The sequence below is a fragment of the Rhamphochromis sp. 'chilingali' genome (genome assembly GCF_963969265.1).
Source record: "Rhamphochromis sp. 'chilingali' genome assembly, chromosome: 2".
In the NCBI taxonomy this organism is placed as follows: domain Eukaryota; kingdom Metazoa; phylum Chordata; class Actinopteri; order Cichliformes; family Cichlidae; genus Rhamphochromis; species Rhamphochromis sp. 'chilingali'.
In genome coordinates, this window is record NC_137930.1 from 51,090,519 (window position 1) to 51,106,761 (window position 16,243).

Here is a 16,243-nt window from a genome sequence, read left to right on the forward strand (position 1 = left end):
ACCAGCAAGCTGTTGAAAGGTACTTTTAGTTTCATCTGTGATCTGTGCACTTTTAGGTCAGGGGCAGCCTGGTGTGATGAATTAAAGGTTAAACACTAAAAGCCACAGATCCAAAAGCAATCTGTCATCAATCCCACTAAAGATGACTAATTGATGACCTAAACAATCCTTGAATCGTAGTCATTAATTGCTTAAAAGTGCCCATTAAGTTCCACCTACTACTGGTGTAGACAAGTGGCCAATGTTTTGAGGTTTGGCATCAATTACATTTAAAGTGACTGAAGTACATCAAAATGTAGGCCAGCCAAAAGGACACTATATCGAATTTCTTAAAGAAAATGGGTGTAGGCAGCTCTTGTGTTCATTCATTGCATCAGAATGAAACCAGAACCATTGCAGCTATGTTTTTGGTTGTTTCACCTAAACCTTAATGTCACAAATTGGCTCAAAGGAGAGAGTCCACACAAGAGGTTTTCTTAAATAGAAGATAATTTATTCAACATAATCTAACCAACAGACAAACATTACAAATGGGTTGAATCCAAGTGGAGTCTAAGAGAGACTAAACAGTTAATCTATAGCCTGAAAGGCACAAGGGATCTGCACTAGCTGACGATCCTCCCATGTCAGGCAATTGATAACAGGCCAGGAGTTCCTTCAGACATTGAGATGGTGTCACCCCCCACACCATCTTAAAATCAAGGTTCCACCTCAAAACTAGAACTTAACCTAAAAAGTTATAAATCAAGGTAACAGAAAATGTAAAAAATATACCCAGTCATTAAAGTGGCAACCGCAAACTACCTGTACTCCCTGCCAGCTCCACCCATCTTACCAGCCCAGGTTTTCCCTTGTCAGAGCAAATGAAGGGCAACGGGAAACTACCAGTAAAGAAGGTATCATAGAGTAAGGTGCTTAAAACAGTTTGTTTAAAAAAAAAAAATCAAACTGGCATAGAGAAAAGCGCAACAAGTTTCCTCCCTTAAATAGCAGTTTTAATCTTGCAAGAAAACTGGTTAATTTCAACAGCAAATCAAAGCGTTGCTCCCTGAATGAACACCAGAGTTCCTCACAATGATCCCAGCACCATATGGCCTGCCTGCAGCTACAAACAAACATCACACTTCTTTGCAAATATTCCAGCTACAAACAAACCTGGAATTAAAGTTTGAGTATGAACCAAAGTATCATACAACAAGGTTCCTCCAAAGCAAGGCTATCGAACCAATCAAGATGTCTAAAACGTTAACAAAGAGGGAACCGAACTAATTGCAGTTCTTACCCATCATACATTTACCAGTTGTGTACATTTACTGCACGCAATTGTACCACAAATATCTTTGAGAATTCCAAACACATTTGTAAGGCTTGCAGGAGAGCAAGGAGGACTACTCATAAGAAGTTCAATAGTGATGAACTAACCACAGAGTGCAGGCTATCTAGTCCTATTTATTGAGTACAAACTAATCTTAATCTCAGTCTTTAGACATATACTTGTTAGTGCTTGCACCACCAGTTCCACTGGCACCAACGAGCCAGAAACTTTGTAGTTTTTGGAAAGAAAACAGAAATGTTCCAAAGACAATTTCTTCAACCACATTCTCCACCACACTATTCAATTCATGGTATTTTTTTATTTATATAGTGCCAAATCACAACAACAGGTGCCTCAAGGCTCACTAAAAAAAAAAAAAAAAAAAAAAAAACAAACTTGGTTGGTCTCCTAATAAACCAGTTTAATCTGATGGGATGCATGGCTCTTACACATGTGGTTAGACTCACTCAAAAAGATAAAGACATTTGGTTTGAAGACCAATTTAAAAAATAGGGATTAATCCTGCTCTCTTCCAACATCGCCTAAAAAAATAACTCAAAATTAATTAATGTATGTAATTAATTAATCTAATTCATGTGTGGAAGTCCCTAAAACTTTGGTCACAGTGTTAAATATCCAAACTAGGCTAAGTATTTATCAAACCATAAGCTAAACTTAGCCATCAACACTGCATACACTTTAATCTTACCAACAGGTTTCAATATCCCGGACAAGCCCCCATTTATGACAAATTGGCACAAATTAGGTGATAAGGAGCAAGTCCACACAAAAGGTTTACAGAAATAAAAAAATAATTTAATTAACATAATCTAACCAACAGATAAACATCACAAATAGGTTGAGTCCTGTCGGAGTGGCAGAAAGAGACTAAGCAGTTTATCTGGTCCAGCTTTTATAGAACTGGAAAACACAGGTGAGCTGCCTTAGCTGTCCATCCCCATCTAGTTAGAATAAAACAAAATACTTTAACCTAAAATAATCCTTTATGTAATCATATACATTCTAAGTAAATTGTCCTTTCATTTTGGATTTCTTCCTCAACAATGTTACAAAATATCCTCACTTTCAGGAGCTCTCCTTGACCAGCACGTATTTTATCAGACGCATGGAGCCTCGTTTCCCTCTCCATGATGTACTGTAGCGTCCCATCCTCTTTCTTTGACCCCTCCAGCTCACCACCAGCAGGATAGAGCAACAGCAGCTCAGCAGCACTGTGATACAAATGGCCACAGCAACCAGCAAGGTGTCAGCAGCCACATACCACCCATGTCCGAGGCCTGGTAGGGTGTCATCTCCACTGGCTCCCTCGTTGCTTACTGTGTGGTTCCTCCCATGGTTGCCCTTGGTCTCATTTAGATACAGCTTGCTGCTTTCTGTGTAGCTTATAAGAGCTGCAGAAGTTGGAGGGCTGCTGGCCAACTGAGAGAAAGTGGCGGTGGGATGACGGGTAGGGGTGGATACTGGGGATTGTGGACTTGTGGTAGAAAAAGCAGACAGAATCTTGGAATTGTAATGGCCCAGAGTGCTAACTGTGGTGAATGAAGGAGATGGAGTAATGCTATCTGGAAGAGAAGTGGTGGAGACAACTGCGGCTGTTGTTTGTGCATACTTTTTTGAAGATGGGGGAGTTTTTTCAGTGGAAGGCACAGCAGTCGTAGTTGTGGAAACTGCTAAAGGCTGACCGGTGCTCTGCAGTGCTGTGGTGGCAATGACAGACGCCTCTGTGGGGGCATGAACTCTGCCAGCTGTAGTGGAGGGTTTAACGGGCGGAGGCGGATGAATAAATTGGCGCTTGTCTGACAGCAATGGCTCTGAGGCGTTATTGCGGCTGTAGTGGTGGGGTAACACACGCACGTTAGAGGTGAAGTATTTTCCAAACACCAACAGATCAGGATCCACACCTAGAATACGAAAAAAATGTGCTTGTTTGTTTGCTTTTCATGTTTTTGCTGGTGTTTTTATCTAAACGTTTAATAGCGAGTGATTTTTTTTGTTATTCCAAAATAAGTGACAACTACAAATGCTATGCATCTTTTGCAAGAAAAGCAAAGCTGGAAGCAAAACGATTTTCAGATAATTTACTTCACTGAAGTTGGGAATCTCCTATGCAACATGCTAAAATCAGAAGAAGAAATATTAGAAATATTTGATTCTCAGTCGTATATATTTGCTTTGCCGCTGGTGGGGATCGTTTTAACTACTATTGGTCACTTGGATAAATATTTTATCGACTGATCAATCATATTTTTTACATAGTACTATGCAAAAGTTCCAAACAACTCATGTCTTTACATTTTTTTTAAAGTAAGTGAAGTAGGTGCAACAGTTTACCTACATGTAAACCTACATGGAAATGCAGTATACAAGGTAAAAACAGTGGTTGTACAAGTCTAACAAAAGTCAGTATTTGATATAATGACTTTTATTCTCCATCACAGCCTGAACTCTCTGAGTGAGCTTTCTTGTAATTTCTTTAAGCAGTCTTCAGCAATAGTTCTCCAGACTTCTTGAAGGACATTCAAAGCTCTTCTTTGGGTGTTGGCTGCCTTTAGTTCTGTTCTTTGTCAAGATGATCCCACCCTGCTTCAGTGACATTAAGGTTGGGGGCTCTGGGGAAGGCCAATGCATGACTAAAAGTGTTCCACTGTACACTTTATTGTCCAGGTATACATCGACTGCATTAGGCAGTGAGTTTGGGATCATTTTCATGCAAAAAAATTAAATCATTGCCAATAAGATACTTTCCAGATGGCATTGCATGATGGATCAAAAATCTGACTGTACTTTTTTTATTTACACCATCATGTCCATGTTTTGCTGTAGACACCCGCTGCTGTACCTCTCTCCAGGGGTGTAATTTCCAGGAGGGTTATGACCCCCTCAATGATCAGACCCAACCAATATAACCCCCCCCCCCAATAAAATTATGAATTATCTTGCATAAATAGACTGTTGATTTTCTTTATTACCAGCAAAATAGTCGCATGTTTAATCATCTGGGAATTTACCCAGATTTATTTATTTATTTAGACAGAGATCTTGACCCCCCCCATGTTCAGCACAAAGTTACACCGATGCCTCTCTCCTGACCTCCTCTGTAAATACTGATGATAACTTGAACATCAAACATGTTATGTGTTTTTGCCAGAGGCTGATATTAACAAGGTGCTAAAGATACAATTTAAAATTGGGGGGAGGTTTGTATTGTTTTTTATACTTGAATGTTAAGAGCCTTAACACACAGACACACACAAAGTTATATGAAAATAGTCAGGAACAAATGAGTGAAAAGCAGCCACTGTCCAAAGAAAAAAAAATTGAAAGGGCTTCAGAAAGCCTGGAGAACTATTGCTCAAGACCACTTGACTTCCAAATTCCAAGGAAGTCTGACTCCTTGGAAGCAAAATACACAAAATCAGGGGTGACTCAAGACTTTTACACAGTACTGTATGCAGAATTTGAACCATCTATAGTTATAGACATTTACTGTAAGATATAGTATTTTGAAATTGTTATTTCAAATTTACATCTAATCCCTAAGAATCTAACAGGATCTAAAAGGATTTGATATGCACAGTATTCATATCATTAAAAGAACAGAAGTCCACCTCTACCAGACACTAAAGCGACCTACCCTTTGTGATATTGTAGAGAACAACGTTGTCTCTGTGACTCAGAATGCAGCTCCCCAGAGTCGGACAGTGGAGGTGAAAGCAGTTCAAGATTTCTTGAGTGGTATCATAGTGGAATATAGCCAGATTACAGGAAACTATGAGAAAAGACAGAAAGAGGATTAATCAGGAGTAAAAGAAGAGAAAACAGTGATGATCGTATAACTCACAGTTTCTGGTAAGGCAACAGGTGCGGCTGCATTTCAGCGCGGTCTCTTCTTGATAATGCTTCAAAAGCTGCGCCCCTCTCCTCTGAGATTCCTCAATATCGATGAAAATCCCCGGGAACCGTCTAATCCAGCAGTTCTTATAATAGGAGGTCGGTGAGCACCTCGACTCAACGCGACACACCAGACTGAAAACCGCCAGCAAACCCCATGCGGCGTTCATTGCGCATATTGTAAATCACACCATGTTAGATTGCAATCAAGACAAAGCCTCGACATATTTGGGAGCTGATTACTTGGAGTTGACAGGCATGAAATGGGGCCAGTGCTTTGGTTTTACTGGTGCCAGCTGTGTCACAACTACGCACCTACAGGAGGTGGAGACCCAGCCGTGCGTAAGGTGTCCAGGGCTGTGCCACGTGTGAGTGCACCAGGCTGCTTGACCAACATAATGGGATCAACTTACTTTACAAATAAAATCAACAAATGTTGATATTCAAATGTTCAAATTATGTGAATTTACACTGTGGCCATAAATACGTTTCATAATCTGCATTCGTTTTCCAGTGTTATCAAAGAAAAGGCCACAATGTGATGTGTTTTCTGTTTAGTCATATATCTGAGCGCATTTCCATAATTGTCGCAATCTGGTTTAACCCAGAAGAACCCACGCCCCTTTACGCATTGAGAAAAGTTCCTGTTAACGTTTCAACGCTAGCTGTGTCCCAATTCAGGGTCTGCACGCTTGAAGCACGCGCACTACGCGTACTACGTACGGTGCGTACGAGAAGTGCGGAAGTGAGAGGCTTGTGAAATGGGACGGTATACTCTTCGTCGCGCTGTTCAGGTTGCCTAGCAACCATGATACTAACCGTGAGACACGTTACATACAGCTTTGTTTGACAGAAATGAAGGAGAAAAATGTTTTGTTAGTCATTCATTTTTGTCATGACATCACTTTGATTAGTTGAGTATCTGAGGCTGAGACCACTGGACTGGAAAACATGATTGTTGGGCTTCATTTCTGTGCTGAACAGTCATGTAAGATTAGTTAGTAAATAACAATTAGTTAATGTTGTTCATGTTCACTAAAGCCATCTCACTGTGGTAATGTAAATATAATATGGCCAATATTATATTATTGTCAGATTATTATGATATACATATATGTATATATATATATATATATATATACATATACACATGTATATATATATATATGTGTATATATATATATATATATATATATATATATATATATATATATATATATATATATATATATATATATATACATATATATATATATTATTGTCAGATTATTGTGATATATATATATATATATATATATATATATATATATATATATATATATATATATATATATATATATATATATCTGACTTTCAGCTTGTTGTGTTTGTGGATATATGACTGACTTTAATTATTAAACATTCGCACATAAATAAGTGACGTCATATTCAGTACTTTTGACAGTTCACTCTTCGGCCGCTCCATCTTATTAGGGAAATTCCATATACATAAATGTCAATTTCAAGACTCAACCCCATCATTTAATTTGTTTTTGATTGAAATTGAATATTACTCGAACTCTCTTAAATTACCTTCCAATATAAAAGGTTTAACATTGATTGAAATTCATTCAGAAATGTTTAACGAATGAGCTGTCACAACTTTCAAGTACAAAGTTGTTATGAAGTCTGTCACTCCCCCCTTTTTTTTTCTTTTTTTCTTTTTTATCCTTTATTTATTTATCCTTCTTATTTCATTGTACTGTATATTGTTACTCTTATTTGCCTTGTATGTCTACTGTACAAACTGAACTGGAATGACTGACTGTTCGCTTTATAATTTCAAAAAAGTTTTGAAAAAAAAAAGAAAAAACCTCTTCAGCCGCTCCACCCACCGCCGCGCTATGAATTGTGGGATATATGGGACCACGAAGCGTGCACCGGACCACGCTTGATATTTGGGGAAATCGACGGCGCATTTGGAGTATGCATTTGAAGTACACTTCGAATTGGGACAGCCGTCGTCGCGTGGCGGTGACGTAACCGCACTTAAAATGCGTACTTCAAGCGTGCAGACCCTGAATTGGGACACAGCCATTGACTCTCCCGTAGTTTTTCTGACCGGTCTGGGCTCTTACGGGTTAGGTCGGTCAAATGACATTACCAGAATAATGGCACCAAAAGACATATCTGTATTATCTGTTACCCCCTTTAAAATGTACGTACTTTATATTTTACCACAAAGTATGCCAGTGTTTATTTATTTGTGTATTTATTTTTAACTATGCACTCTCTGTAGCATAATGCAGCTCTAACAAATACCATAGCAGACTAAAGTTGATAGAGTGATTTAAAAATAGAAGCAATCAAGTGGATTTTTAAAAAAAAATAAATAATAAAATAATAAAAAGAAGGTTTTGGTTTAACCCCGTTGAACTGTACTTTGTCTTTCGCACTATGATTGCTGGGACAGGCTCCAGCTCCCTGTTACCATGGACTGGATAAGAAGTTGTAAGTGCGAGTTCACATATTAATAAAGTCACATGAGCATCGGAGTATGATGTGTAAGGTTTCTTACAATACAAAATATGGCGCCTTGAAATACTACATTTGTGATTTGCTTCTACACTTCTTCTTACACCGATTCTAACCTACCAAGTTAAATCAAACTAACAAAGTGTAATGTTGCCAAAACACCACTAGATGGCAATCGTCACTACTGTTAACAACATCTGTGTCTCTACTACATTAAAAAAGTGTATTCTCTGCGCTTGCTGTAGTAGTTCTTTTTTTTTAAATATAAAATATCGGATGCATACGTGGATGTGATTAAAACTGTGAGCATGTAGTGACACTGCCCACCAAAAAACCCACTAAGAGAAAGTAAAATGTTGTTACACATTTATGTTGATAACTAATTCATGATTTTGGTCAGCTATTTAGCAAAAATAGCTGAAATTATTTTTTACTTTAGCCTCTTAAATGTGATGATTTGCTTACACAATCCTCTCTACATTAACAATCAGAGAAAATTAACGACCAACAGGTTAATCAGTCATTTTAATCTGCACCCTTAAATACTTACTTTTTGGTTTCCGGGGCCTCACTGGAGCAAAAGCACTGCCATCTGCAATTAGTTTTGACTTTCTTCAGCATGAGGCTGTTCATACACTATAGAACAGTATGGTGCTCATCAACAACACCTTCCAAAAGTAAACTGATTTACTATGCACACTTTAAACTTTCAATATATTTATTTTATCACCTTTCCAGTGTGCACACAACATACTGGGAAAGCTGTAAAAAGCTGTCAAAGGAAAGTCTCTCTGACAGCTCTGTCAAATCCTGCACATTTTATAATTCTCCTAAACACGTTTATGCAGCGTGTAGCAGTTAGTGGAAATACTACAAAACCAGCGAGGACTTATGTAAGAAACACTTGTATTTTCATGTGACACCTCAGGGCAAGTTACAGATGCAGACAACTTCGATAATCGGCTTACAAGTCCAAATCTGGTTCAAGTTAGCAGTGTTATTATGTGCCTTTTGTTGCAGTCAGACAGTTTTCAATCAAAAAACAGTAAGACATTCAACATTCAACATTCAACATCAAACAAAGTGAATACAAGTTCTTTTAAATCGTTTTAGCCACCTGTCAACGTAACTCTGTTAAGAGAAGGTTGTGGCACTGTACATAATCGCAAAACATTGGCACAAAAAAACAGTGATTTTTTTTCTTTCGGATGTGCAAATAAGGGATTCTCAGTATACTTTTATTATTTTTCCCATTTTTATATATATTTATATTTAAGTCACTAGATGGCACCCTGAGGCAGCCAGACTTCTCTGTCACAAACATCCCCTGCACATGCATGTGTGTAAAAGAATCTAAATTAAAAACAAGCGCTAGTAAAAATGAGATGGAAAAAAACACCACCAATTACAACTCTCTCATGCAGGTCTTCTTAGCTATGTTTGGCTCCTTTGGCATAGAAACCACAGTGTACACAGTGGTCCTCCTCTTCACACACAGCCAGTTTCAACTTCCACAGTCCCAAATCTAACTCTTGTTCAGCAGTAGTTGTGTTCCTGCACAAACCGTCACAGCCTGTGCTTCTCCAGGCTCCCGACCGCCTCGTATGAATTCATCTTGTAGAGGAAGTAGTCTATTGTTTAGTGTTGTTGCTCACCGGTGTGCTACAATGGGTCTAGAACTGGTAAGTTCAGAGTGAGAGGCCGTGTCAGTCTTTGACTAGCCTGTAAATATGATGCTGCGCTCCGTGCTCGCTAGTGGACACCTCGAAGACATAGGCTATGCACAGCAGGGTCTCCAGTGTGTCCCTGTTAGTCACCACCTGTAGACAAACACAAACTGGTGTCATATTGTGAAGCTTCGTTTGTCGTGTTTTTACTTACAATGTAAATTTACCCACAGTTTGGACAACACCGATTTTTATAGCTTCTTCTTATTTTTTTTTTTTTTTGTGGTTCTGGCAGAGCCGTGGCTTTCTGCTACATCACTAATGAAGTGAGCCTGCCAGCTAGTTTAGGCAGGCAACTCGAGCTCCACTGCGTCATACCCACGTAACATGCCTCCCTCTTCTCACGCCGATACCGAATACACCCTCCCAATTTGGCAGTTGATTTAAGCAGTAAAGTTTCCCGATGCTCACTTGGACATCACATTGCCACCAGTTCCCTTCATCAGTGCTCGCCGTTTCAACCTCTCCACCAGCCCAGCATCAACCTTTAGGCTGTGGGGATGGTGGATAGGGCGTATTTACTTATCGCTTCCCAGTTTTAAATGTAGCACATTCATGTGGAGTGATGAGCTTAGAGCCTAGACACCTAACCCTAACTAGTCTCCCTGGCCGGTTCATTAGTTAAATATACTGACTAATTACTGACACATACACACTAATAATGAGTAACTGGACACACAATCCCTTGGCTGAAATGGTGCTATTCTATACATAAGGCTGATATGTATCTAAAGTACTGCTTGGCATTCATGGAAAGGCAACATGCATAACATGACAGGAAAAAAAACTCCTTATGTTTAACAACGTTGCACTGAAAGCAACTTTTGTCACATCATTGTGCTCAGCCCTGCAGCATTGTCTGTGTGTATTGTCATCTATATGTATGTGAACATCTGTGTATGAGACGTTTGTGGTTCATATGAGCTAAATAACTCCATTGAGAAGCCTAATGACATGCTGCCATGTAGTCATCAGTGTGGGCTCAATATGGTCATTGTGCCTTTGCTAGGAGTGTAGGAATGGAGCCTCCAATAGAAGAAACACATTTTTAAAAACCCTGTCTTTTAGGCCCCTCTGGTTACTATGACAATACACCCCACTATCCACTGAGGAGCACACCGGCTCATTCAGAAAAGTCCAACTAGAAGGCATAAAATTAAAATGGTTCCAGCTGTTTCTGGTCTGTCATGGGGGGGGGTAGTAACAGTTGCTTCCAAGCTCCTTGTTTCTCACGAAAACATGACAAAATGTCAATGCTTGGGAGAAAGATAAGAATAGAAACAGGTTGCATTTGATATTGAAAATAAGACCCTTAAAAGAAGACTGACTGTGTGGACCAAAACTTTTACACTTTATACTTTAGTCAGCTGGATAATCGCTTGATTTGATTTATTCAACTAAAACTAGACTAAAACAAAAAGAATTTAGATGCCTAAATTACGACTCAAACAAAACCAAAATTTATTTTCTGTTGTTGCATATTTGTAATTAGTTAGCAAGTGAATCCAGGGTGAAGTAGTGTGGAAATATATGATTTTATGAAAACAAGTGATTATAGTTTTGTATTCTCCATTAGTATTTACTAGTTGGCTAAACTGTTTATTTTGAGTCTAGTTTCTGAGTTGTGATGTGAAATACTTCGACCCCACTCTGCTGCTCATAATTTGAGTCCAAACTATATGATATCAGTGCAGCTTAAGAGAAGAAGCTTATTTCTTGTCATTAACAGCCTGGGGAAAGGTAAGCTGCAGTTTTATACGTACTACACAGATTTGAAAGTTGGTACCTGTAAGATAGTGAAGTTTTCCAGTACGCTGTTCATCATGTACTTCTCCGGCAGGTGTTTAAGCTTGTGGATAAAGTTGATCATGTATTCGCACAACGGAGAGCGGTGGATCCGAAACACATAGCGTCCATTTTCGAAACGCGCGTACTCCGTCTAGGGGAACAGACACATACGAGTGAAGTTTAATATCTGCGAACATATATCACACTGAAAGAGAATTTAAAAATGTATGGATGAAATGTGAAATCTGTTGCAAAAACGCAGGGATACATAGGCCACTGAAACTCAAATGGATGCATTGGATATGAACGTCTAGGTCTACTGTATGTGATAAGCAGTATTGTTTGTAATATAATATACCTAATGCGGCATATGGCATGCCAGATATGACAATAAACATATTTCTTGTGACAACCGTAATCAAATAATGAAGCCATTAAATATCATCATGTGGCCGATTGAGGCAGATGGCTCTACCTAGGGATATGTGTGTATGTGCTTATATTGTACAATCCATCAGCAGCGAGTGGGGGCGGGGCGGCTATTGTGTACGGTTAACGGGAAACATAACAGTTATTCATATTGGGGAAATTTGTGAATCGCGTCAGTTTACAGACCACAGATCAGCAGTAACTGACTGGAATCTGCGGTGGGGGTTATTCACTCCCCAGTGTGATAAGTGTGGCTTTTGATGTGGTCATGACCTCTTTATGTCGTAACATCACTCCTCCATCATTCAATCGGTGGCGCAAACTTCCTGAATTGGAGCCAAATATATACGTTACTGCCGATAAATGGGAAAAGTGGAAGGTGTCAGTTTTGTAAAGCAGCTAAACTAAAAAATGATATTTACAGGAAAAAAATGGCTGACTAATAAATGTTGCTTAAAAATTAAGTGGTCACATTTTGTAATGTATTAATTTAATATTCATATCTCACCAACAAAAAAATTGAATCACTGATGACTAAAAATATTCCTCCAGCTGAATCTAGTTTTGGATGAAATTCACATCTTCTCAATAAGAACATTTTTAATAGCGATTAAAATCTTTCAAACATAACTATCTTATTTAACAAAAAAGCTGCAAATTTAATTTTTCTCAGTCCTGACTAGCATGTAGAGATATCCCAGTCTGTTGCTGGGTACATTTCCAGAGTGACAGCAGCTAGAATTACAGGTTATATGACGTTTATTGGTCCGACAAGAGTTTTTTTCATAAACAATTCTCATAAAAGGAACAGCTATAAAATCATAAAATGTCATTTCTGCTCATGTCATAAATATTTCAAAGGGCCTCTTTAATAAACTCTGAAGACGGCATTGCTCCGAGCCAAGAAGTTAGCCACATCTGTTAGATAACATCTCTACTGGGACCCCAAACAAATAAGAGGAAGCCTGACTCTTTGCCCAATGGGCACATTTGGATGAATAGGCTGGAAAAAGTAAGAAAAACAAATTGTGCCGAAAACATATGCAAAATAGTGCAAAAATTCCATTAACATGGCAGCATAAGTGTATATACTCTAATAAAAGATGACATAACAAATGACACTTGACACCTTCCAGTATCGCATTCTTACCTCAACTTTCTCCACCACCTGTTTGCCAAAGGAACAGACCTTGGTGGATGAGGTGATAATCATGTTCTCAGAGCTCTCGTACTGGCTGGACACACCATAAAAGAAGCTGCTGTCATCCTGCAGGTTTACACTAAGGTCCGCCTGGAAGGAAGAAAGAGATAATGTGTTAATATATACTTGGCCAAAGGGAACCATGGTGATTAAAACAGCTTGGTGGTGTATAAAGACCTACAAACCTCAGCCCCTTTAAATGGAGATGTGTGCACTACCCATGCACCACACTGCACATTCACATACTTGAGGATAAACAGTTCATACAGCTCTGTAATCTACAAATTTCCACACCTATGGATCTCTGCGTCAAAGGTGCTCCGGCTCAACAAAGCTTGAGAGGTAACCTTGGTAAGCCAAGAAGTGCTTACAGGACAGATCCTCATTTACCCAAGTCGAATCCAGCCTAAAGATTGCCAAGATGTACCGCCTAGCTCCCCTCTCATCTCTTCATCACCCCGTTCATCTTCATGGCTCATATAATTCCTCTGCCTCACTGTATGTATAAGCGTGCAAGATGATTTTGCATTCCAGTGGCATTGTGTTCACTCTACTTACAAGAAGCGTCCACTGGATTTATCTTGGACTTGTAGTGTTTCTAATCAAAAATCACAAAATCTATATAACATGTAGCAGCCCGAGGCAAGACGATAAGTTGCATAGATTGTGAAAAAGAAACTATTTTGACATCTGTCATAAGCAAGAACCAAAAGTGCTGGAATGCTGAACCGTTTCTATGAGAAGAATATGGCCTCACAAGTTCAAAGGCAGCTTAGATTCAACTTTCTTTATTCTCAGATGAAGCAGCTTCACCCACCTCTAATCCCCCCACTGGCTCAAGTTTGAACTGAGGTGAGCATAATCAGATTTTGGATCAGACTGAGGTGACGCCTCTTCTGTCAGACAGCTGAGCTGCTTTACCTTTTCCCCTGTCGGGCTCTTGTCTCCTAATGGGCCATTGAGACACAGCTCAGCCTCCTCTCATCTCTTCATCACCCCGTTCATCTTCATCCCTGGCTCATGTAATTCCTCTATTTGTCTTCATCCCTGGGGCCTAGTGACCCTCCTCAAACTGCCATTCCCTGCTTCCCTAACAGCCTGCGAGGGAATTCATCCAATTACAATCAGCAGCGTGCAATTGGCTGATTAGATCATGGTGGGCAGGCTGGCTGTGTAACAATTTAGCAGAGCCAGCTCAAATCAGATTCCCTCTGCACTTCAAAGGCGTGAGACAATCCGTTAGGACAGGGCCACGGGCGCCGAGGGGGTGAAGGAGAGGAAGATGGGGAGAGGAGCAGGGCAGAGAGTGGCCGACAGGGAGGTTTGCTGGAAATTCAATCTAGAATACCATAGCTTTGGAGACGGGTCAGCCGCCTGTCACCATCACCATGCCAACCTGCGCCTCAGCACACCCCGAAGTCACAACCTGCTATGTGGCTATATGACTGCAGTGATACCAAATAGCCTCTTTCCAGCTTTTACAATGGCTTAAATAAGGTTATCATATTTTCAGATGTGTTAAGGATTTCATTTTGCTTATTCTCATGGCCAAGAGCGTCTTTTCTGGGGGTTTCTCCACTGTAGCTGTTGAAATACCCAGCTGTTTTTGCAGCATTTCTGGGTTTTGTCATGGATGCCTTGAGAATTGGAGGACCCCCTTGGGACATGATAAAATGAACAGGCTTGGGGGGAGGGGGGGACAGTGTTATGAGCTTGTTTTCCTCTAGCAAGTTGGATATGTCATAACTGTTGACTCCACCAGGCTCTGACATGAATCAAGAGAGTAATATTTCACTGGTGACTTGTTGGGTTAATGCCACCCAGCATTTCTCCTGCTATCCCTATCTCTTGTTCACACCTTCTGTGTCTCTATTTCTACCTTCTGCCCGTTATTGCTGTCTTGCTCTCTTTTCTTTCAGTGATATATGACGAGGCTACTCATCCCCTTCTTCCCCTCGCCCCCGATTCAAATGCCACAGCTCGACCAGCTGCTCTTCCCAACCCTGGAGTAAACTACTTCCAATATGGTGCCACTCACCAATGTCTTTTATCTGTCTACAATAAATAATATGTAAGTCAAGCATGTGAGAAGGGTAATGGCATACATACGAAGCCATCTGGTGGAATCGGATGCAAGGCGGCACTTTGAACCTGACATTCAGCATCTTTGGAGGCGTCACACAGCAGCAGTTAACGCTTTAATATACCATGTCACCTTGACATGGCCATATTTTTGTGTGAAACGATTCAGTAATTTGTTAAAGCAGTAAGATTTGACTGTTTTTAGTTACTTCAGCCTCCATTCTGCCTCAGCCATCAACATGCAAGCAACACAGCAAAGTGGTGAAAGTATACACAAGGCTGTATGAAACCTATGGCTGTTTACAACGCTTCTCCTCAAACGTACTTTCAACTCATTTTAAGCTTAAAGGTAATTCCACCCCACCCCAACGTGTCAGATTCGGCAACTGTTGGATGCCGATCTGTTTATTGAACATCAGTGGGAAACACTGAGCACTGCCGTCTGTCTCAGACAGCAAAACCTCTGCTTTGGATGTGTTTGTCACATAGATTTAACCCCACACAACCCTTCACACACTAAAATAATGCATAAGCCTTAACTGTCTGCCCATAGCCAAGTTATATATTGTTGTTGGATTCTTATAAACTCACTAAGTCTTACTGGTAAATAGACCGATTGTTTTATCTACTCTACACTGTCGTCATTTACCACATTTTTTTCTATTTTCCTATCTTGGATGAATCCACTGGAGGGCAACTTGGAGTTCAGCATCTTGTACAATAATACTTTGACTGGAGTAACCAGGGAACCAGTGATTGAACCACCAACCTTTAGGTTAGCAGATGACCTGCTCTATCACAGCCACTGGCAAAGAGGCTGTCCATCCTTGATTTTCTGTCATTTATTTACTTCAGAGTTGGTCCTTTTAAAAGTGTTTTTATTTGATATTATGTGGAGAAGTGAGGCAAATACTAAAGCAACATGGCCAGAGAAACAAATCAAAAGAATGAACAAAGTCAATGTCTGTGTCTCTTGCTCTCTTTCTCCCTTCTCTGTCCCATTTTTATGTCCTCAACTTGGAGTTTCCTCAGATTTCCAGTGGATAATCGGGAATCACACTACCATCTATTCGTCTGCTTGTATCTTATGCTGACTTTGTTATCATGCTTTATTCCCTAAATCACTCTCAATGTGTGATGGTGGGGGTAATGAGAGTGATTCGTTGTTGTCTGTGTGTGTGTGTGTGTGTGTGTGTGTGTGTGTGTGTGTGTGTGTGTGTGTGTGTGTGTGTGTGTATGCACTTTTGGTGGGGCTTATCTATAAATAAGAATATA

General features: G+C 39.8%; 2 protein-coding genes across 4 annotated transcripts in view; both read right to left on the minus strand.

Moving 5' to 3' along the window:
* Positions 1-69: 69 nt before the first annotated feature.
* mansc4 (MANSC domain containing 4) lies at positions 70-6,295 on the minus strand. Its single transcript, XM_080862251.1, has 3 exons — positions 5,178-6,295; positions 4,971-5,105; positions 70-3,237 (listed from the first exon to the last, which is right to left on the minus strand). The coding sequence occupies exons 1-3, from the start codon at positions 5,395-5,397 to the stop codon at positions 2,402-2,404; spliced, it is 1,191 nt and encodes a 396-aa protein (XP_080718377.1). The 5' UTR covers positions 5,398-6,295; the 3' UTR covers positions 70-2,401.
* A 2,171-nt stretch (positions 6,296-8,466) lies between these two features.
* tead4 (TEA domain transcription factor 4) overlaps positions 8,467-16,243 on the minus strand; it is a 29,460-nt gene continuing 21,683 nt past the window's right edge. For 2 of the 3 annotated variants that reach the window (XM_080876573.1, XM_080876572.1), the window contains exons 9-11: positions 12,836-12,976; positions 11,255-11,407; positions 8,467-9,561 (exon numbers count right to left, since the gene is read on the minus strand). In XM_080876573.1, the coding sequence (XP_080732699.1) occupies positions 9,448-9,561; positions 11,255-11,407; positions 12,836-12,976 (408 nt within the window). In that variant the 3' untranslated portion in view covers positions 8,467-9,447. The remainder of the gene's footprint in view (positions 9,562-11,254; positions 11,408-12,835; positions 12,977-16,243) is intronic. The other variant, XM_080876574.1, reaches the window with a different exon arrangement.

Coding starts and splice junctions, on each gene's coding strand:
- mansc4 (XM_080862251.1), bottom strand. CDS start 5,397: ATGAACGCCGCATGGGGTTTGCTGGCGGTTTTCAGTCTGGTGTGTCGC. Junction 5,106..5,177: donor CTGTTGCCTTACCAGAAACT/GTGAGTTATACG, acceptor CTTTTCTCATAG/TTTCCTGTAATCTGGCTATA. Junction 3,238..4,970: donor TCTCTACAATATCACAAAGG/GTAGGTCGCTTT, acceptor TTCGTATTCTAG/GTGTGGATCCTGATCTGTTG.